This window comes from Rattus rattus, chromosome 5 (genome assembly GCF_011064425.1).
Source record: "Rattus rattus isolate New Zealand chromosome 5, Rrattus_CSIRO_v1, whole genome shotgun sequence".
NCBI classification, from domain to species: Eukaryota; Metazoa; Chordata; class Mammalia; order Rodentia; family Muridae; genus Rattus; species Rattus rattus.
The window spans coordinates 135,247,782-135,270,197 of NC_046158.1; the positions used below are offsets into that span (position 1 = coordinate 135,247,782).

The 22,416-nt window shown below is 46.0% G+C and overlaps 1 protein-coding gene across 3 annotated transcripts in view; it reads right to left on the minus strand.

Annotated features, from left to right (window-relative positions):
• The window catches only part of LOC116902185 (ubiquinol-cytochrome-c reductase complex assembly factor 1), an 89,794-nt gene that overhangs the window by 44,904 nt on the left and 22,474 nt on the right, over positions 1-22,416 (minus strand). For all 3 annotated transcript variants that reach the window (XM_032904548.1, XM_032904551.1, XM_032904550.1), the window contains 2 exons: positions 20,093-20,165; positions 11,461-11,518 (listed from right to left, as the gene is read on the minus strand). In XM_032904548.1, the coding sequence (XP_032760439.1) occupies positions 11,461-11,518; positions 20,093-20,165 (131 nt within the window). The remainder of the gene's footprint in view (positions 1-11,460; positions 11,519-20,092; positions 20,166-22,416) is intronic.

A 22,416-nucleotide genomic window follows, 5' to 3' on the forward strand; every position in this document is an offset into this window, starting at 1 on the left:
CTGTCCAGAGGGGAAGTAAAGATTTAAGTAACAGAATGGACAGCTTCGAAATTGGGAAAACCAGTTTGTTCATGAAAGAATAAATTTCTGGTGAGCATCAAACATTTTATTTAAGATTTACTTTTAAGAGAGAGAGAGAGAGAGAGAGAGAGAGTGTGTGTGTGTGTGTGTGTGTGTGTGTGTGTGTGTGTGTGTGTGTTCTCTGAGTTTGCATGCCCTCAGAGATCAAAGGCACTGGATCCCTGGAGCTAAGTTAGAGGTGGTTGTGAGCAGCCCAAGTTGAATGCTGGGAGCCAAATTCAGATCCTCTGTAAAGCAGTATCTGCTGTTAACTGCAGCGCCATCTCTCCAGACCACAGCCTATGGCTTCCCCACCGAAGGTTCACTATAGACCTCAAGTGGATCTGTTGGCAATTTCATTCTAACTCTTAACCTCTGAACCCAGTTAGTACCTAAAATACGAGACCTAGAGACCATTGTGGGATGATATCACAGGTGAGGCAGGTACAAGATAGAATGAGGCCTGTCACTGGATGAGAAGGATGGGCGGGAGAAAAGTTTGAAGGAAACGGGAACGGAAGAGGAGGAGGGAGAGAAGCTCCAGCAGAGACAACATGGAAGCTGACGTTAAGATTCCATGCTGTACCCTTACAGGTTGTTATGAATGTTCTTAAGGGATGGATGTGTACAGGGCTTTGTATGTTTAGGTGAGCAATTATATCTTATCAATTGGGTCAAAGGTTATTGTGTTGTGTGTTCTTTCATGTAGTGATTTAAGGGTAAGAAAGTGTGGGGCGGCTGGTCTGGGCCACCGCAGAGTTGGGATGTGTGTTTCTGGCATGGAAACCTGCCTTGGGAACTAGATAGGTAGAGAGATTGCTGCCAGGCTCAGAGAGGCCTTTGGCAGTGTGATATGGGATGGAGCAAAGCGGGTGAGAGGCTTTGCTGACTGAGACTGAGATATCCAGCAGATATCTTGGGGGACTGCAGTGCCGGGCCAAGTGGGGGTAAAAGACAGCATTTTATTTTTTATATTTCTACAACAACAGACCATAACAAAACAGGCTGTGAAAAGGTGACAGCACGTGACAGAGAGCGCCCTGCACAGCAGAAATGCACTGGACAAGGCTCAATAGAACTTTTTAAATAAATTAATCAGTTTGTTCTCGTCAGCCTCTCTCCTGAAAAGACGCAGTGCGTTTTGATGCTCACCTGTCACAGGAGCCAGTTCACACCAGCAACGGCGAGGTAACGGAATTCTTCATTTATGTGAAAATTCTGTCGTCTGTTAATACACCTGCCCACCGAGGTTTAAAAGGCACAGTTCTTTTTCAGACCATACACTTTCTTAACTATATCAACATGAGGTGAGGTTTCTGGGGTTTCCCAGAATGGCTTGTTCTAATGTCATTATAAGACAACTGGCAGTTCAGCTAAAAAGGTCATATAAAATAAAGGAACTCTCAGGGCTGAAGAGATGGCTCAGTGATTAAGGGTATTGATTGCTCTTCTAGAGTTCAATCCCAGCACCCAAATGGTGACTTATGACTATCTATATAATGGGATCTGGTTTCCTCTTCTGGTGTGTCTGAAGACAGAGCGCTCACACAGAGAAGGAGGAGGGGGAAGAAGGAAGAAGAGGAGGAGGAGGAGGAGGAAGAAGAGGAAGAGGAAGGAGGAGGAGGAGGAGAGGAGGAGAGGAGGAGGTGGAGGAGGAGGAGAAGAGGAAGAGGAAGAAGAAGAAGGAGAAGGAGAAGGAGGAGGAGAAGAAAGAAGAGAAGAAGAAGAAGAAGAAGAAGAAGAAGAAGAAGAAGAAGAAGAAGAAGAAGAAGAAGAAGAAGAAGAAGAAGAAGAAGAAGCAGCAGCAGCAGCAGCAGCAGCAGCAGGAGGAACTCTCAGCTGATTGACAATTTACCCAATGAACATAAATTGAGCTCCTACTATGTGTAGGAACATGGCTGAATGACTAAGTAGTACACGGATGGCAAAGACATGAGTCCAAATTTCAAGCTATGTGTCTCCTAAGAGAAACAAAGCACACAGAAGCAACAGAAAGGGGCTGGTAAGATTCCTCCATGGGTAAGGGCACTTGCTGCCACGCCTGACTCCCTGGAACCCACATACTAGAAAGAGAACTGACTCCCAAGAGCTGACCTCTGACCAACACATGCAGCACAGCACGACACATATTCACACGTGTGCGCACAGACACACACACAAAATAAATACATGTAAAATTAAAGAAGGCAGTGTCTTAAGACAAAACTGTACAATGGAGTCTGAAAGGTTACCTTAGGATCAATGGGATCTGGGAAAGGAAACATTATATGTGGGCCTTGGAAAGATGAGCTGAAGTGAAGACAGGACAAATGGTAAAGGCTTCTGAACAGACAGAACATGGAGAACAAAGGTAGGGCCAAGGGAGAAGTCAGCGCCTGTCAAAGGAACAGTGATGGCCTCCATATGTGGCTGGGGAGAGTACAAGCAGCAGGGAGGTGATGCCAGAGGAGTCCTGGGTGGCTTTGAAAGGTCATGCTAAGAAAGTGGCTTTCTGTGGGCCGCTGGGAGGAGAAGCCGGGGAGAAGGACCTGCCGGCATTCAACAGCTGAGTCACTGAGAAGCGAGCTCTCCCTCCCAGCCACAGCACTTCAACTAAATATCAACATCGCCAAGGCTGGAGAGGGGCAACTTGGAGGAATTCTTTCATTGTCTGGACCTGGAAATACAAGACTGCACTGCCTCTTGAGAGAAATATAAACAGTGACGTTTGCTTTAAACTTCTATCGTTAAAACGTTGGCGCTCGTAACAGTTTAGAAAACGGGGATTGAAGGCTGTCAACAAGAGAAGTTCAAATTACTCCTAAAGCACTACACCAAACTCGTCCATGGATATGTGACCAACGCAAGCACCAATCAGTATAAACTCTACAGCAAATCTCTCCTTACAAAACTGAGGCAAGAATCGCTTTTCCTATCAGAACAGGAAGCTCCTGTGTCCTGTCAGGAGAATGTAAGGTCTGAGCCACAGGCTCTCGGCCACCCGCACTAACCAAAAGCTCATTGATTTCCCCTATGTTAATCAAACTCTATAAGAAGTTAGAGACAAAGGCCCACTGTGAAGAACTTTTGTAGTTACTCTCCCAAGAAAAGAAAAGGCGGAGCTGAAGGCCAGGCACATGGGGTGACACAGGCAGCTTCCTGGGATGTCCTGCAGGGTGAACAGCTCCTTGAACATCCTACCTTAAAGCTCATGGCATTCAGTTCTTCCCCTGCTTAGCTCTGAACCAACTGTACAGGGAATGGAAAGGAAGACCCCTCCCTACGCCTTCCCGAGCAGACTCTCCCTGCAGCAGGAGCCTTCTGTACAGTCCAGACACACACAAGCTCCAGTGGCTAAGTCTGCCTTTCCACACAGGCTGGCAGCTTGTCCTTTCTTCCCCACGGTACCACCTACACACTCTATTCTGACATGAGAAGTGAAGAGGCGAATCCCTGGGGACTCACTGGCCCTCTAGCCAAGCCCATGCAGCACAACACCAGGAGACTCCACCTTGAACAAGATGAAAGGTGAGGACAACACTCAAGGTTCTCCTTTGGCCTCTACCCAGGTGTAAAGACATCAAAACCAACCAATCAACCAAACAACCACACAATAACCCCAGCGGTTAGACTAATATCTGGTCTAGGCCGAAATCAGCTTATCCAGCAATTTTTAATATTCTAAAAACGACTAGAAAAAAGCTTAAGGAGCAAAAGAACAAACGCTGCTAAGTGTTATAGATGCTTCTTTCCTTCTCTCAGAGCTTTGATACACACACACACACACACACACACACACACACACCTCACAATACATATACACACCAACACATACACACACACACACACACACACACATACACACACACACAACACACACCACACACTCACAATGCACACACACACACACACACACACACACACACACACCACACACACACACACACACACACACACACTCACACACACACACACACCACACACACACACACACACACACACACATACACAGTCACACATACACATACACTCACACATACACACACACAAAACACATCACACACTCACACACACACACACACACATACACACACAAAACACACACTCACAAAACACATACACACTCACACATACACATACACACACACAATACACACACACACACATACACACACACACACTCACAATACACATACACATTCACACATACACACTCACATATACACACATTCACACATACACTCACACACTCACACATACACACACACATATACACACACACTCACACATACGCACATACACACACACACATACACACATGGCCAGTATGCACATGATGCACAGACATGCATGTAAGCAAAACATACATACACTTAAAAGGAAAATAATTTTTAAAAGATTTTTAAGAAGAAAAAACTCCAGGTCTAGAGCATAATCATCCCCCCCACCCAAAGTTACAAATCTAGTGTCAACACTGAGACCTGCACCTAGAATTATACTGAAGGTTGCTTGCCTCACTCAGTGACCAGAACAAACCTCCAGAATCTATTGGCTCTGTTTTCTTTTTAATCCGCACAGGGCATAGTTTTAAAACTGGCATCACACTAGAAAAAGCATATTGGAGGATTGGTGAGATTGCTCAATGGTTAGTAACACGGGCTGCTCTTGCAGAGGACTGGAGTTCAGTTCTCAGAGCTTACTTGGTGGCTCACAATCATCTATAACTCCAGTTCCCGGGATCCAATGCCCTCTTTGACCTCTGAGGGCACCAGGTACACATGTGATGATATATACATATACAGATGTGCTTACGCTGATACAAGCTTACCTGTAAGATAAAAGCCACTCCTAGAAGGGAAGAAACCAAATCCTACTAAAGATAAATACACAGCCAGGCATAATGTCGCAAGTCTGTGACTCCAGCACTGGAGAGGCTGAGGCGAGAACACCCTAAATTCGAGGGCAGCCTAGGATACACAGAGACACCCTGCCTCAAAAAAACACAAAGGTAGATAAACTTTGGTAATTGCCACCAAAAAACGTTAGGGTTAGGGGTTAGGGGTTAGGGGTTAGGACAGAACAGATTAAAACTCCCAGGTGAGACCCAAAGACGAGACACCAGTCGGAAAGTGAAAGTGAAATTAATGAAACCCATTCACAACTTCTCATCTAAAGACTCGATGACCTAGGGCCTAAGACCAAGCTAACTCAGGCCACAGGCTGACTGTACCGTAAGAGTCAGCATGAGCCAGTCAGCTTGGAGAACGCTGAATACTACGTTTACGCTCAATCCAATACTGCGTTGACACTGTGAATGTGCTCCTTATACTAAAGGCTCGTGTTAAATTGTTTGGGCTGGGGCAGTGGGGAGGGATTGAGGCTCAGACTAGCCTTGAACTCCTTGATCCTGTTGCTTCTACTTCCACAGAGCGGGAATTACAGCCCGGTACCACCACACCCGGTCCTTGGCTAAATGCTGAAAAGTGCTCTTTGGGGGAGGGAAGGTTTACAGACTAAAACAAATGACCCTTAAGAATGCAAAGTAAACATGAAAAAGAAAGTAATGATAAAATTCTTGGATTAATTAACCACTTGTTTAACAAGTCTCTGTGAGCACCCACTCCAAACACAGGCTGATCTGTGAGCTGTGCTGCAAGTCTCCACGCTCCTCCCACAGTTGCTGATGCTCTTAAACCTGCAATTTATTACTGAGGTTTTAAGCCTCTTTAAGCCTCAGCACTGTCCCTGTCTCTCAGTGATCCCAGTGGCTCATAAATAATCCGCATCTCCTTTACATATAAGGAAGGCGAGGAACCCAGCTAGCAGAGTAAAGGGAAACAGGAGTGTTCAAGCCTTCCTCCGATGGCTCCCCAGGCTCTGTATAAGGCCAGCCCGGAGACAGGCTCTACACTAGAAGGCCTGATGCGTCTGTGCCTATCTCCTCCCTCCGCTTACACAACTATTTATCTAGCACAGCTCTCTGCCTTTCGAGTGCTTAAGTCACACAGCGGAGAGACGAACTGAAACACAGCTCAGGCTTCCCCCAAGCCGTGTCACTCACACGGTTCCTTCGATGCAGTGAGGCCCAGCACAGCAGCCTCTTCCTGAGAGATCGTCCCTGTCTGCATGGTCAAAACAACAAGAGTCTCTTCTCTCTTTGAGCCAAGAAGAAAGGCCATGACTCTTCCCAGCATCAGTTGAGAGGGCAGAATCCTTGTGGTTCCTAATGCTGATCTCCTGCCACATTTTTGTCAGCTCTGAACACCCTGTCTCACACAACCATGTTTGGAATTTGGACTTGCTCAACCAAATCTACTGTTGAGAGGATCTGATTCTGAATTCTGTGACCAGTGGGCATGTGAGCGGGTCTGCCACACTGACAGCTATAAAGGAATCTCCAGTAGGATTTTTATAGTTTCTTTGTCTCACTTGATCATCTACTGAGGCCTGGAGAGAGAAGCCAGCATGGCCACACTCAGGCCTCTTAGTTGACTAAGGAGTGGTTTGTTTATAGGTGAGCTGGCCCACTGACCCTTTCCTATGTATGTACACGGCTATCTCTAGTGAGTTTCCTAAACTTCCTCTCTAAGCTTTCTAGGGGGAGTATGGTAACCACCAGACTTCTCTGTGGCATAAGAAATAAAGCAAAACCCATCTCACCTGACATGAACTACCATAAGCTACACAGGGCTTGCGACCAGATCCATAAGATCCAGGTCTTGGCTGGCGGGTACCAGGGTACTAAAGGTCATGTGCTGAATAAAACAGTTCTGTGAGGGCCTTTGTTTGAACAAAAACAAAGGAACTCAACAACTTATGTGTGTGGATGTGAGAAGAGCCTCTGGCTAGGAGAAGGAGAAAGAAGCTATGCACATGGCCAGGGCACACCATACATAGCAGCCTGAGCTGCTGGAGTCCAGCAGGAGCCTGGATGCCCTACAGCTACATCAAAACCGCAAGGGTGGTGTTAAAGATGCTGCCGATGCTTGCCGGGCAGTTCTCTGGCTGGACTGTGACGGGGACAGTATGTTTTCCAAGCCCGTTCCCGGCCATAGCTTACTTCCTTTTCTTCTTTGCAGGAGTCTTACCTGGCTCCCCTAATGCTCATCCTCCATCTTTCTTTGGCCCTTGAAACTTCTTTACAAGTTACTTCTGACTCTAACAGTTCAGGCTGTCCTCTGGCTCTGGACCCCTGGAGGTCAGGGATGGCAGTCCTGACACATCTACTACTCCCAAGACTTTCTAGGACACAGACAGTGAATGCCAAGAAAGGCCACGCTCGCTTCAGAGCTGGTAGTCTTTTCTGTCATTATTTGCATTAAGGAAAAAAGACCCCTGTCCCTTTGGCCACCAAGAAGGCACACCAGGGCATTAACAGTTCACAGAGTCAGCTTTGGGCTTGTCTCAGAGTCTCCACTGATATATGGGACATAGTGACTTGTGACAAATGTCATCAGATCACCAGAAGCATCCCTCCTTGTGTAAAACAAAGGAACTGAATTAGAGGCTTTGAGAACTGCCTTCTGGGTTTCCAGGAAGCTGCTTCAGGTCCTTTTGTGCAGGTGCCACACGTGTAAGAAGTGGCCACATCATTTCCACACCCTTCACCCCAAGCAGCAACCTTCTCATCCACTTACACAGTGTGGCTGACACGAGAGTTGCTCTGTGCATGTGCAGAATTCAGCAGTGAAGAGCGTGTATCGGTTCTGCAGAGGACCTGACTTCCGGAACTTCAAAAACTTTCACAGTGAAAGAACAAATGAGGGCATTTATAACTTGAATTTAAACATTACAAAATGATGGGGGGAAGGCAGAGAGGCTGAGACTCAAAATGATGGCTCATATATAAATAATAATAATAGCTATTATTATTGCTTATTTTTTGTTTTGTTGTTTAAGACAGGTTTATCTGAATAACAGCCCTGGCTGTCCTGGAACTCACACCGTAGACCAGGCAGAGATCTGCCTGCCTCTGCCTGAGTGCTGGGATCAGAGGCCACCACCGTCCAGCTGTGTTGTTCTTTATTAAGGAGAGAGGAATAAAGCACAGTGGCAGACACCCTCCTTTGGGCTCTGCACACAAAGCACACATGCAGACATATACACATGCACGAACACAAATCATGTAATACAGATATGGATGTATCAAAATATTACACAGTTCATTTATAACTTTTATGGTTTTATATATCAGATTTTTAAACTTAAAAATTGTTTACAATGAGAAGAACTACCAAAGAATCGCAGAACTGCCGTCAGAGGGAAGGGAAGGCTTTACAACGAACATAATGCCTTAACTATATACTGAGGAAAGAACCAGAGTGCGCCCAGCACTAAGAAGGGATGTACTAATACTCAGTCACCACAGAGTGGGAGAGGCAGAGCAGTCGAGGTACACACTGCATCTTCTAGGACATGAATGGTATGCTCAGCTCACACTCGGGAGCAGAGGAGGGAATCAGGGACTGGGGTTGCACCCTCATGAAAGCAGTTTGGTGGGTTAAACCTGCAACTTCTGGGTAAAATTAGTCCAAACAGACTAGGAAGTACCAGACACTTCCTGATGCTGAGACGACAAGCTTTGCATGTCCGTATCCCACGGGAGCATGCGTGCTGGTTACAAAGTAAATTCATTACTGGTAGCTCAGGGTCAAAAGAGTTTGAGGGAGGAAACTAATGACTGACTGACTGACAGGGCAAGGCGAGCTCCCGGGTCTCTGGCACAGGCACCTGACTGGACGCACAGTGGCTGGCTGGGACAAAGAGCCTCGCAGGAAGGCTGTTGTACCAAGGTCACGTAGGGATGCTCAATAACAATGACATCTCCTTTAGCAGCTGCAGTCAATACTGACCTTGCTCAGCAGAGACAACGGACACACGGTCAGCACCGCTGCAAGCTCACTGAATGGACAACTAACAAAGGGACAGAAGCGAGTCTGCAGCCTTTAATTTCAACCCACAGAAAAAGTATGGGACCGGAAAGAGTGGACAGGAGAAGTGTAACGTCATCAGGGCACAGGACTGCTGGCATCCATCCCTATCTCACCTGCCAGTAAGGGCCCAGCACCTGTGGGTGACGATCTCCATGGGACCCAGGGGATCCCATTCTGGAAAGCCTCCCATCAGGGTACTTTCCTTTACCAGGAGTCTGTCTGCTGTGGCTTTGCTCGGTGGGGATTTGTCCTTACGACTGCTTCCCAAGACTCCAGACCTCCACGTTTCCTCGCCTCCTCCCTCACAGGTACCACGATTCGTGTCCTCTGGTGTCCCTGTTCACTGCACTCTTAATTACAGTTTATACTCTGGGATCTCAGAGCTGCGGGAAGAGGATTAGGAAAGTACCCAACTTTCCTACAGACTTGTTGGACAGATCCATCCCTCTTCTAACTGTTTTTATTCCTTAGGAAAAGGAGCCCCCACAGTTCTCAGAAGATCACTGCACTACTCTGGGCCCAAGACCACTTTTCTGGTAACCCTTTGACTAGATTCCTCCACAAACCTACCCCAAATACTTCAGCCAATTGGCTGCCTTCAAATACTCCGAGTTCTGTAGGTCCCGGACTTCCCTCCTGCCACTGAATCAGATGAAGGTCTACCTTCGTGCTTCCATAGCTTTTCTTTGGGCTTTTCTTCAGACATTTTATTACCATCTATTATAGACAACAGCCCTCCAGGCCCGCCTTCCACCACAGTTTCCTGAATGTGTGAACTGTAGCACAGCCTTCTCTCCAGCACCCTATGGTCCCGAACACACAGTAGGTCTCTGACAAGGATTGGCTGATTCAAATAAAAAAGGCTGCTGAGACATTCTACCAAAACCTACATAGACCGTGAGAAGTGAGAGCAAGGAAGAGGTCGGAGAAAGACAGAGGACAGATGCCCCCCTTCTACTTAACTGGTGGTGGGGCACCCCACTCCTCTAAAAGGGTTACCTTCAGCAAGAAGAGCTGAGTAGACACAGTTTGGAAAGTTTAAAGAAATCCAAGTAATTTCAAGGCTCTCTCAGCCATTAGTCAGGTGCTGACCTTGGGATGTGGTCACAGGGATTATATATTTTATTTTGCCACCCACTCCCTCTCCCACTCAGATACCTCTAGCTATATGGGCAATAAAGAGTCTTTCATACGGGCTCTGAATATTATCATTGAGCTCCTCTGGGGACAGCTTAGCCTTCTCGCAACCCTCCCGCTTTCCAATGAGTAATTCTACCATCCAGTCCTCAGCTCTTAAAAAAAGTAGTTTTCTTCTCAATGTATCCAGTATCCCTCCCTGCACCCTGGGCTCAACCCTCACCATGGACACCAAAGGCAGACAGTGTGCCTTCTCAGCCGCCTGACAAGCGGTACAGTATCTACCTGAGGACTAACAGTGCTAGGACCGGTTCCAACAGTCGGAGCGCACCCTTCTCTCCTATAAGCACCACTTATATACATTGTCCAACTTAGCAATACAGTTTATACCTGGCCTATCTCCCTCACTGGGCTGGCCTTCTTGAGGGCCAACCCTAGGACCCAGCGAAGTGCCCAGGGCACAGTGTCCCTTTTATAAACTACTGGTTTAGAAGGTTCAAAAAAAAAAAAAAATCATGAAATAAACTGCCCCTTCAGGCTCCTCAGCCAAACTCAGGGAAGATGTGAGTTTGGAAAGAGGAGCTCCGCAGAGACTATCAGGACTGAGCACCGTTATACAGTAGCCAGCCTGTGGTGCAAGGCTCAGCTAAAGGCAGGCTCGGACAAGGGTCCTTTGACAGGCAGCCATCCCCACACTCCAGAGTACTCGCTATGGTCCGTGTAGTAACCAGTTCTCCAGAGTTTACTCCCCCAAGACCTGGCAGCTCCCCCAGCTCCCACCTCGACGACTCCTATATACCCCTTTGACCTTTAATGCTGTGTAACCGTAGATGAAAAATGGATTTGGTGGGGGGAGGCTACTTGACAGCTGAAAAAAAAAATACTGTTTAAGGTGTTAAATATTTTCACATGCAAAAAAATCTGGCTTGACTCTAACCTGCATGCACACTCAGAGGCACAGGCGTAAATGTCAGTGGTATAATTTGTTATAGGTTTCTGATGACCAGAGATGAAAATGACCACGGATTCTCACAATTCAAACCACTTTTACGTAAATATGAACTTTCCTAAAACAGCCGAGGGAGGGAACTTTTCCATCCAGCCTCAGAGAGTCTCTTAGAGGCACTGATAGCAGTATTCATGTTGTTAGGTGCTCTTTGAAAAAAAAATATTACAAATATTAGCTTATTTCTGGGTTTATGCTTTGACCTTTAATAAAAATGGGCTTCAAGGCGCCAGTTATGGAAATGAGAGGACAGGTTTTCACGCCTGAACAAGTGCCATTCATATCATCAGACCCGAGGAGAGCTGCATCTCAAAGCACACACATGCATATGATGACCTCACTTACCAGACGTGAAGCAGGGTTATAAGAAACCAGGAGTTGAATGTGTCGGGCATCTGACACCCTAGAAAATAACAGTATAGTGTAAATAGGTGAGTTGCGGAGGAGGCAGGCTGACTTGTTTTAACCACTGTGGGAATCTGTTCAGCCAAAACATAGGGCGGGATGTTGTTTCTGATTATGCTATTGTGAGACCATGGGATGGGGCACCGGATGCGGACAACCAGCCTTCTAGCTCCAGCCGTGCTACCTACCCGCTGGCAGCCTTGGGCAGACTGCTTCTTCCCTCTGACTTTCTCGTTTTACACTCAACATGGCGGACATGACTTCTTAACGTTCCTTCCAACTTCATGTGCTAGTCTCCCTTTCTTGGCTTGAGGTCTGAAATACTAACACCACCTCTCCTGCTCCCCTTAAGCATCAGCTACTGTAATCACTTGAGCCCTGCTGAAAAGGGTAAGCCTCTGGCCTCCATTTCCAAGTTTTTAAAGACAATGTGGTATGGCCATGAATGTGCCGAGTGAATTTACCCAAGTAACCGGGAGGGAGAAAAGTGGAACACTTAGGAGCTAGGGCCGAACAGGGAAACGGACGGCAGCCACTCAAAGGCCAGACTTTAGCCCCCCCAGGGACGACTCGAGGCTCTTTGTTTCAGTCCCTGTGAGCCAGGTCTCAGTTCAGACATCAATGCCTCTCAATTCTCACACATCTAAGCAAGCCCTCTGGTGAGTGACCCCCACTACAAGTTCCCCCTCCTCACTTGACAAGGATGAATGAATGGGAGAAAATTAGTGGGCATGTGAGAATCTCGTGTTAGAATCTGTCTTTTGAAGTGACAACTCACAAAAAGGAGGAGTAAGGCATGATAGTGCCGGTCTAGAATTTCCAGCACGCATCCTGCAGTCCTGTGAGGCAGGGCAGCGCTGCAAATTCAAAGCCAGCCTGGGCTACATAGTCTGTATACAGTCTGGATACCCACCAACCCCCAACCCCCCAAAATATCCTCTGCCAGTCAGCGTTCAGTGAGGTGATGTTTAACCAGGGTCACTAAGAGTGGACACGCAGGGCAGGACCCTAGGAAGGAGAACCATAATCAGCACTTATCGGGAGTCCTTGGTCACTGTGGCTGGGCGGATGATATACCAGACGTAATAAGTGCTTCACAGCCTGTAGCTCAACAAATCTGTCCAATACCCCCAGTACGTGGGTATTTACATTACCCCCATCCCCACCGACAGGTGAGAAAGCTGACGGTGGAATTAAGACAACTGCTCAGTACAACACAAACCGTGAAGTGAGGAAGCTGGGATTAAATTCACACTTCCTTGATTCTATCTGTAGTGTGTGGACTGCTACTCAAGGATGTGGAGAAAGGGCCATACTCCACGCCCAGTGCAATGCTAATCGTCTTTTACAGCATTTCTCTTAAATCTTTACCTCTGCGCAGGAAAGAAACACCATGATCCTCCTTTAAGGGAAGGAAACAGATCAGAAGGCCAAGTAGCACTGGGCAGCTACCTCGTTAAGCTGGTGGTAAGGCTGGGCTTTGAATCCAGGTCTGTCACAGAAGGACACCAAAAATCTCGGGTGAGCTTACTGGGTGGTGCCCAGCAGCTGTCAAGTGGACTTCCTCTCTGAGCCCAGCGGGAGGGAGCTGGAGGCCGGCCTGACCAGCCATCCAGCGATTAAGACCCATGCCATCTGAGTGCCGGCCAGCCGCCCTCCGCCTAGAACAAGAATAGCCCCGAGAAACTCTCAAGCCCGGATTTCAAGTTGGGTCTTTTTTTTGGATGTTAGAACAAAACATTAAAAAGAAAGGTTTTCTTGGAAGTCTGTCTTTCAATCTGGAGAGTGAAGTCTGGCTGCTTGTACGGGACAGTCTGTCCAAGGGCTACCTCTACACCATAGCTTCCCAGCAGCCTCCAGGAGCCTGTCCAATTTCCTCAGATGGGGAATCAGTTCTTGGGCTGGAAAGCACAGACAGACAGACAGGTCAGCAGCTGGCCCCGGGTCACAGTTTTCCCTTCTGGGGGTCAGCTCAGGGCTGATGAGGAGAGCTGCCACGTGAGTAAGGCCCTGTGCCCATGAAGGTCAGAACAGACAGCCACAGAGTAAACCTCAGAAATATCAAACCAACGAGTGAATGTTGACTATGAGCAACACGAAATGTTTACACACGTCAGGGCTAAACCCTGAGACACTGCCATGATCACACTCCTGCTCCAATACACCAAAGAAAGGACAAAGTTCAGTAAAATTAAACAAATCCATTACTGTCACCAGAGTGTGATTGTGCCACTTTTGAATATGTGATCAGAGTACTTAATTCAAAATCTAGACCTTCTTACTTTTAAGCAGGTCTAGGTGATGTTTCTGGGCTTCTCCGGGGTCCACTTTCCTTCTTGCTATAAATCAGTGGGCAAAACAAGAGGGCCTGCCTCAGAGCTATGATGACATACAAGACGTAAAAGGCCTACACAGTGCTTAGTTAGCAAAGCCAGAGGTCGTGACACAAGCCTCTAGCCCCAGCACCAGCCCCAGCACTAGGGAGGCAGAAGAGATCTGAGGTAGAAGCCATGCTACTCTACGTATCAAGTTCAAAGCCAGCCAGGGATATATAGTGAGACCATCTCAAAAAAAAAAAAAAAAAGGTATTCAATACCCATTGATGCCATTTCACAGTGAACTAAAAAAAAGTACAGTTCAAATTGTCTTTGAAAAGCCTCACCAGGTACTTGAAACTGTGTCACAAAGTCGATTGGAACCTCAACTAATGGCTCCGAATTTCTTCATTAGATCCTCTTCCCTACGGTGATCAGTTTCTTAGAGGCAAAGGGAGCCACAGACAGGAATTCGAGAATTCAGAATTAAGCACGAGCTTCGATCACTGATCACCTCTGCACCAGGAGCAAACTACATCACGCAGCAGGCATGTTCATGTGACGGGCAAGGCCACAGAGCATCCCAGAAACAACAGCCGCAAAGTATCGGGCCACTCAGATGCAGGGAGCGCTCTAGATCTCAGCCTTCACACACTCTGGCTCTGACACGCTGGTCTCTGGAACCTGAGGGAGGACTGTCCAAGAAGCTGACAGGCACAGCACACCATGACCCAACCTGCTCACACACGGTCTTCACGAAACGGCCTCAGCCTCACGTTAGTCAGGGAGAATGACATTTGCCAGATACCCAAGGCTCTCTGTCTCAGGACTTGTAATCAAGTTCTACATCAAACACCTAAGTGGGCGTGGCCACTTGAAAGGTATCATCTGAGGAAGCAATACATGAATCTCCGTATTTTATTCCAACCCCCATTAACGTCCTTAGAATCCAAACCACAAGAAAATCACTCTCATTATTTTGCAGATTTTTTCTTTTAAATCTTTTGCCTCCAGATGGTACTTTCCAAACCTGTTCTCTGTTCACTAGCCACACTTTGGAATTCCTTTGGTTTGATTTTAAAATGTAAACCGAGCAAAAAAAAAAAAAAAAAAAAAAAGGCCACAGCAAATAAACAGGCCATAGGTTGGCTGTTTGTAGTCCTGGCTAGCCCGGAACTCAGTAAGTAGAACGGGCTAACCTCAAGTTTACGGCAATGCCCAAGCCTCTCTCTTCTGAGTACTAAAAGGACAAGTTAGGACAGCAATGCCTACTTATGCTACAGGTTTTCGTGGCTGTTTTGTTTTGAGACAGGATCTCTCTATTCGGTACTAGCTGGCCTGAACTCAGAGACCTGCCTCGCAAGCACCACCATGGACAGCCTGTGCCATAGATTTGAACAGGCAGATGCCTACTTTAAGTCTTAGAAAACCTGCAAGAGAGTGTGATCAGCGGAAAACTCACTGCCACTTGCCCTGAAGGACAAAGTCAGGCCACACTCACCAAGGTACACACCATGGTGTGCGTACACTCGAGTGCCCAGCACTAACACAACGTCTCACAGACCGAGCTCTCGCCAAAATAAAGCAAACCCCGAATTTCTAAGCCACACTACAACTTCTAGTGTGTGGTTACACTAGAAGTCAGCGTGCTCCAGCAGGAAAATCCCTGAGGTACAAGCCAGACAACACAGCTGCAAGGCTTGGCTGGGCACTCCTGGGCAAGGCACTGAGGCTCTTTAAGCCTCAACTGCTTCTAAACACAAAACAAAAACAATACTACAAGCACTTACTATCCCTCAAGACTGTGAAACCCCTAAAGGGACAAACATGAACGCAAATAAGTGTGAGCTATAAATATGTAGCTGTAACAACGTTCAGAAACGTTTCTTAGGTTGGTAATCGCAAGCTAAGAACTGAAATATGAACACTAACTACTTATGGAGTAACTGTCTTCTATTTGAAACTATAATATTAATCCAAACTCCAGAATGTTCTCCAGGGAGCTGGACAGATGTGTCGTTGGCTAAGAGCACTAGCAGAAGACCCCGGTTTGGTTTCCAGCGCCCACAGCACCTCACAAGTGTCTGTAACTGTAGTTCAGGGTTTCCAGCGCCCTCTTCTGGGCTCTGTGTAGCACCACATGCATTGGTGCATAGACACACATGCAGACAACACATTCGCACATGTAAAGTAAAAATTTTAAAAAAGGAGCCTTTAATAACAGGGAATGGAAACAAACATTCGTCTAAAATAATTATAATAAATATGAATAATTAATTGAACTAGTACTGAATATCTGATGATAAACTTTTGCCTTTTCTTCTCTGTGTGCACAGTGTGTATGTGGGGTCCATGCATGTGAACCTCTGTGTGCATCCACGCATGTGCATGCAGAGTGCAGAGGGGAGTATCAGATGTGCTCCCTATGGCTCTTCACCTCACTCCTTTGAGACAGGGAGAGCTCACCATTTTGGCTGACCAGCAAGCTCCCAGGACCCACCGGCTGTCGCCTCCCTCCCACAATGCTCAGGTTACAGGCATGTCTGGCTGCTGGGTTCTTGGATGGCTCAAGGAACTCGAATGGGGGTAGTGAGGTAATGAAGAAAAGACAAACCACATGGACACAGACAGAAATGCAGGTTCAGGTGGACCAAGGTCTTAGATGGAGAAACCATAACTAACAGCTCAGAAGCTGAGTGTTTATTACAGTGATTTGAACAGAGAGGGAGTTGTGGACCCTGCTGAACAAGGCGGCCGAGGTTAAGGCGCACAGATAATCGAGCAGACAAGGTTAGCCAATCCCAGTAGACACAGTCTGTGCACTGCAGTCATCCTGCTGTACAGTTCTGGAGGGAGAAAGCTACAGAGGACATTTTCTACACACGGTGCCAGCTCTCACACCCGGACACCAGAGGAGAGCTCTGCATCCCAGAGCCTCAGGAGAGAAGCTCTGCCGTGTGGGTCTGAGGCTATGGGGTCCTAACATGGCCATGCCCAGGTTGACAACACACATTCACACATTCACTCAAGCAAACTCGGGTCCTTATGCTTGACTCTGTGAATTTTCTTGTAAGCAAGTGATCTTCCTCCCCGAGCTATCTAACCTTGAGGATGTTTCTTTGAAAAAAGATGCTGAGGGGCTGGGGATTTAGCTCAGTGGTAGAGCGCTTACCTAGGAAGCGCAAGGCCCTGGGTTCGGTCCCCAGCTCCGAAAAAAAGAACCAAAAAAAAAAGAAAAAAGAAAAAAGATGCTGGGAGAGGCTGGAGGCGGACCTTAGCCGAGCTCTCATGGGTACAATCCCCAGAGCAGCAAACAAACATGGACAACCAACACTAGGTGGATATGTTGGGCTTGTTGGGTTTTTAAAGATTAATTATTTTTACTTTATATGTATGGGTGTTTTGCCTGCATGTATGTATGTGTATGACACGCATGCTGTGCCCACAGAGGCCAGAAGAGGGCATCAAAGTCTCTAGAACTGGAGTTAACAGTTGTGCCCTGAGGTGTGAATGCTGGGAACCAAACCCAGGGTTTTGGAAGAGCAGCAGGTGCTCTTAATTTCTGGGCCGTCTCTCCCGCTCCAGATATGATTTTTGTTTTTGTTTTTGTTTTTTTTAATGTTACCTTCTAAATTAAAAAAAAAAAAAGTCAAGAAAAGTATTCCTACTGCTATCCGGCTATACTCATGACCGTGGCCTAGCCCAACTGTCATCAGAGAGGCTTCACCCAGCAACTGATGGAAACTGATGCAGGGACCCACAGCCAAACATTAGGCAGAGCTCGGGGAATCCTTCGGAAGAGGGAAAGAAAGGATTGTAGGAGCCAAACAGGTCAAAGACACCACAAGAAAACTCACAGAATCAACTAACCTGGGCCTCACAGAATCAACCAACCAACCAGACAGCCTGCCCTCTGCACATTACAGCTGTGTAGTCTGGCCTTCTTTGGGACTCCTAGCAGCAGGAGCAGGGGCTGTCTCTGACTCTAGTGCCTGCTTCTAGGACCCTTTCCTCCTACTGGGCCGCCTTGTCCAGCCTTAACAGGAAAGGAGGCGCCTAGTCTTACTGGAACTTGATATGGCCATGGCTGGTTGCTGTCCATGGGAGGCCTGAACTATTCTGAAGAGAAATGGAGGAAGAGAGGATGGGATGGAGGGGGCTGGGAGGAGAGGGTGGAGAGGAAACTGTAGTTGGAATGTAAAAAACAAACACACAAACAAATGAATAAAAATTATGCTAAAAAAATCAAGTAAACTAAATTAAATTTAAAAGGTCAGGGGAACGCACATGGACTTAAGAAACTAATTCAATATTTTCTTCATCATTTGAAGAAAGTATATTTTCTCATTTTGGACAAATTTCTTGTATAGTAAAAAACAGTTGAGGACTGGCAAGATGGCTCAGGAGGTAAGTGCTTGCTGCCAGGCCTCACAGCTGAGTGTGGCACCCCAGAATCCACGTGGTGGAGAGAAATAACCTTTATAAGTTGTCCTCTGACCTCTACATGGGTCTGTGGCATGTATGCTGATATACATGTGTGTGCATGCATTGGTGTGCACACATACTCACGTGTACACACACATATGCACACTGTATTTTTTTTTTTCTTTTTCAGAGCTGGGGACCAAACCCTAGCAAGCGCTCTACCACTGAGCTAAATCCCCACTGTGTAATTTTTTAATAATAAAAAAACTGCTTGTTTATGAAGAAGCAGGAAAGCTGTCTTTCCTGATAAACAAGAAAATAGATTTTTTTTTACTGCTTTAGATCATTACTAGCAGTTGATTATATCAATATAGGATTAATTTGATGCTATAAACTGTAATTTTTAGCACAGTTAGAAAACCAGTAAACAAAATTAAAATTATAACCTCAGTATAGTATTGTAATTCCCTAACTAATATTTATCTATTGAAATAGTGAAGTAACCAATTTGAGCTTTTAAACAACCAATGTAGTTATCAAGCAGTCAAGCTACATCAGGCACTCCTCGTCCATCACGTGCAGACACCGGCTGCAGTGTAAGTGCCAGCTGTGTGAACTCAGAACACAGGTTTCTCTCTGAAGCAGTGTCTCTCAACCTGCGGGATCGAGGCCCTGCTGGAGTAGACTAACCCTTTCGCAGGGGTCACCTAAGGCCATTGGAAAACACAGATGTTTACATTATGATTCATAACAGTAGCAAAATTACAGTTATGAAGTAGCTATGAAAATAATGTCATGGTTAGGGTCACCACCACACGAGAAACTGTATTAAAGTCACGGCATTGGGAAGGTTGGGAACCACTGCTCTAAAGTCTGTGGACACAGAAGTGCCTTACATTTTCCAATGTCCTTACAAATGGCTATTTTAGTTAGCTGTGCTAATAATTACAGTTTATAGCATTAAATTAACCCAGTATTGATATAATCAACTGTTAGTAGTCATCTAAACCAGTAAAATCCTTTGGTAAACAATTTATCAATTGGATGTAAGTTATAAAATTATATAAGCCTTTGGGGTCAATAGCCTTTGAATAGAAAGAAGAATCAGGATCAACTAAAACAATTAAAAACTAGAAACAAGGGGTTGGGGATTTAGCTCAGTGGTAGAGCGCTTGCCTAGGAAGCGCAAGGCCCTGGGTTCGGTTCCCAGCTCCGAAAAAAAAAGAACCAAAAAAAAAAAAAAAACAAAAACTAGAAACAAAAAGAGAAATTACTGACAAAAAGTCCTCGTCAAATGCTAAGAGTGGGAGTGGTGGCACAGGCCTGTAAACCCAGCACTTGGGAGGCAGAGAATAGGATCGGGAGTTCAAGGTCACCTTAGCTGCACATCCAGAAACTATGACAAAAAAAAAAAAAAAAAAAGAGGAAGGAGGAGGTGACTCAGTCCACAAAGTGCTTACCATGCAGGCATGACCACCTCATCCTGAGGTGAAGTATTAGGCATAGTGGCTTATGCTTGGGACCCCAGTGGTGGGGCGGCAGGGACGAGAGGATCTCTGGGGCTCCCTAGCCATCAAGCACAGCCTACCTGGTAAGCACCAGGCCAATGAAAGACCGTGTCTCAAAGGACATAGACAGTCTTTCTGTGATAACACCGAGGTAGTCTGCTGGCTGATACATGAGTATCATGTATTTACATGAGTATCATGTGTTTACATGAGTAAACATGTTCAACATACATACACAAAGCAAATGTTTAAAAACAAACTTCAAACCCACACCACAGAAATCGACGGTGGATAGTGCCTTCCAGAACAATCAGGGTCACTTACTCAGAAAGAATTCCTCGAAGTCCGTTTTCTCCACACAGCTTGTGTACATGCGGAGGGCCGCGATCTTGATCTTCTAGACAAAGAATGAAAGCAAACTCAAGTCATGTCTACAGAAGCTCTAATGTCCCTAAATGTTATCAGACTGCAGATCTCATGTTCCCTCAGCTAAGCGGGGCATGCGCCTACCTTCCAGCACTGTATTTTGTTTTGTTTTGGGTTTTTCTTGGGGGGGGGGGTTGTTTTGTTTTGTTTTTGAGACAAGACCTCATGTAGCCCATGTTGACTGGGAAATGGTTTATAGCTCAACTGGCCTCACACTCTCCATTTTATCTTCACCTTTAAAAATAAATAAATAGGAGCTGGAGAGGTGGCTCAGTGGTTAAGAGCACTGACTGCTCTTCTAGAGGTCCTGAGTTCAAATCCCAGCAACCACATGGTGGCTCACAACCATCTGTAATGGGATCCTTCTTCTGGTGTGTCTGAAGACAGTGACAGTGTACTCACATAAAATAAATAAAATCTCTAAAATACATACATACATACATACATACATACATACATACATACATACATAAAGTTAAAACAAACTTAAGCCCCTGAAATCCCCTCAGAGCCTCTATTAATTAGTATGTGATGGGGGAGGTAGCATATCTTCTCTTCAGACTCATAAAACAAACAAAACCCCCTAATAAACATGAAATACTTTTCACAAGGTATACAGTATTAAATTTTTTAGGGGACTGGAAACGACTCAGCAGTTAAGAATGCTCCCAACTCTTACAAAGGACCAGACCTCTCATGGAGGGAGAGTCACGATCCTCTGTAATTCCAGCCGCAGGAGATATGACATCCTTCTGGACTGCAGAGCAACAGGACCTCATGCAGCGCGCACACACGCACGCACACACACACACACACACACACACACACACACACACACGCATGGACACACACATGCATGCACACACACATGCACTCACACAAGCAAAAATTCATACACATAAAAATCAATCTGTAGGGCCTTAATGATAGGTGTTTTCACTAAACTTTGCACTAACACATTGTATTGTGTGTGTGCGTGTATGTGTGTGTGTGTGTGTGCGTGTGTGCGTGCGTGCGTGCGCGCGCAAACCTAAAACCCAAAACTCAATTTTTGAAGAGTTGTGTTGGTCTTTAGAACAAGTCAGTAATCCATGAACAGCGCTTCAGTGAGTAAATAAAACTAAATAAACCAGTGTACTGACAAAAGACAGATTTCCTTTCCTTTCTGAAGTGACAGGGCAAGCTGATCGCAGTAGCCCATGCCTATCATCCTAGGACGCGAAGAGTTCAAGGTCTACCCTACATAACAGGTTCTAGGTCAGTCTGGACTACAGTTCAAGAGACTGTCTCAAAAACAAAGACAGACAAACAGACAAACAACAAAATGAAAAAAAAAACTTTAAAAAGGGCTGAAGGGATGGCTCAGCAATTAAAAGTCCAGGCTGCTCTTGCAGAAGACCCAGGTTCAGTTTCCATCACCTACACAGAGGCTCACAATCACCTGTAACTCCAGTTCCATGGGTTCCAGTGCCCTCCTAACCTCCACAGGCACCAGGCACGCAAGTGGTGCACAGACACACAGGCACACATATGTGCAGGGGAAAATCTTATGTGATGATTTGTATATGCTTGGCCGGGGAGTGGGACTATCAGGAAGTGCAGCCTGTTGGATTGGAGTAGGTGTGTCACCGTAGGCATGGCTTTAAGACCCTCATCCTAGCTGCCTGGAAGCCAGTCTTCTCCTAGAGGCCTTCAGATGAAGATGTAGAACTCTCAGCTCCCCCTGCACCATGACTGCCTGGACACTGCCATGCTCCCACCTTGATGATAATGGACTGAACCTCTGAACCTGTAAGCCAGCCCCACATGCTGTCCTTATAAGAGTTGCCTTGGTCATGGTATCTCTTCACAGCAATGAAAACCCTAACTAAGAGGGTGGTAATGGAGAGAGGATGGGGAGGGGAACACCCACATAGAATGGGAGGGGGAGGAGTTAGGGGGATGTTGGCCTGGAAACCGGGAAAGGTAATAACATTTGAAATCTAAATAAGAAATATCCAATTTAATAAAGATGGAGAAAAAAAAAAAGAATGGGTAATAACATTTGAAATGTAAATAAGAAATATCCAATTTAATAAATATGGAGAAAAAAAAGAATGGGACAGCAAAAATACCTCTTACACTACAGCCCTGTATTATTAGGCCTTGTCAATAAAAGATAATCCAATGGGTTTTCAAGTCAAAAGAAAAAAAAGAAAAAAAGAAAACCCTAACTAAGAGAA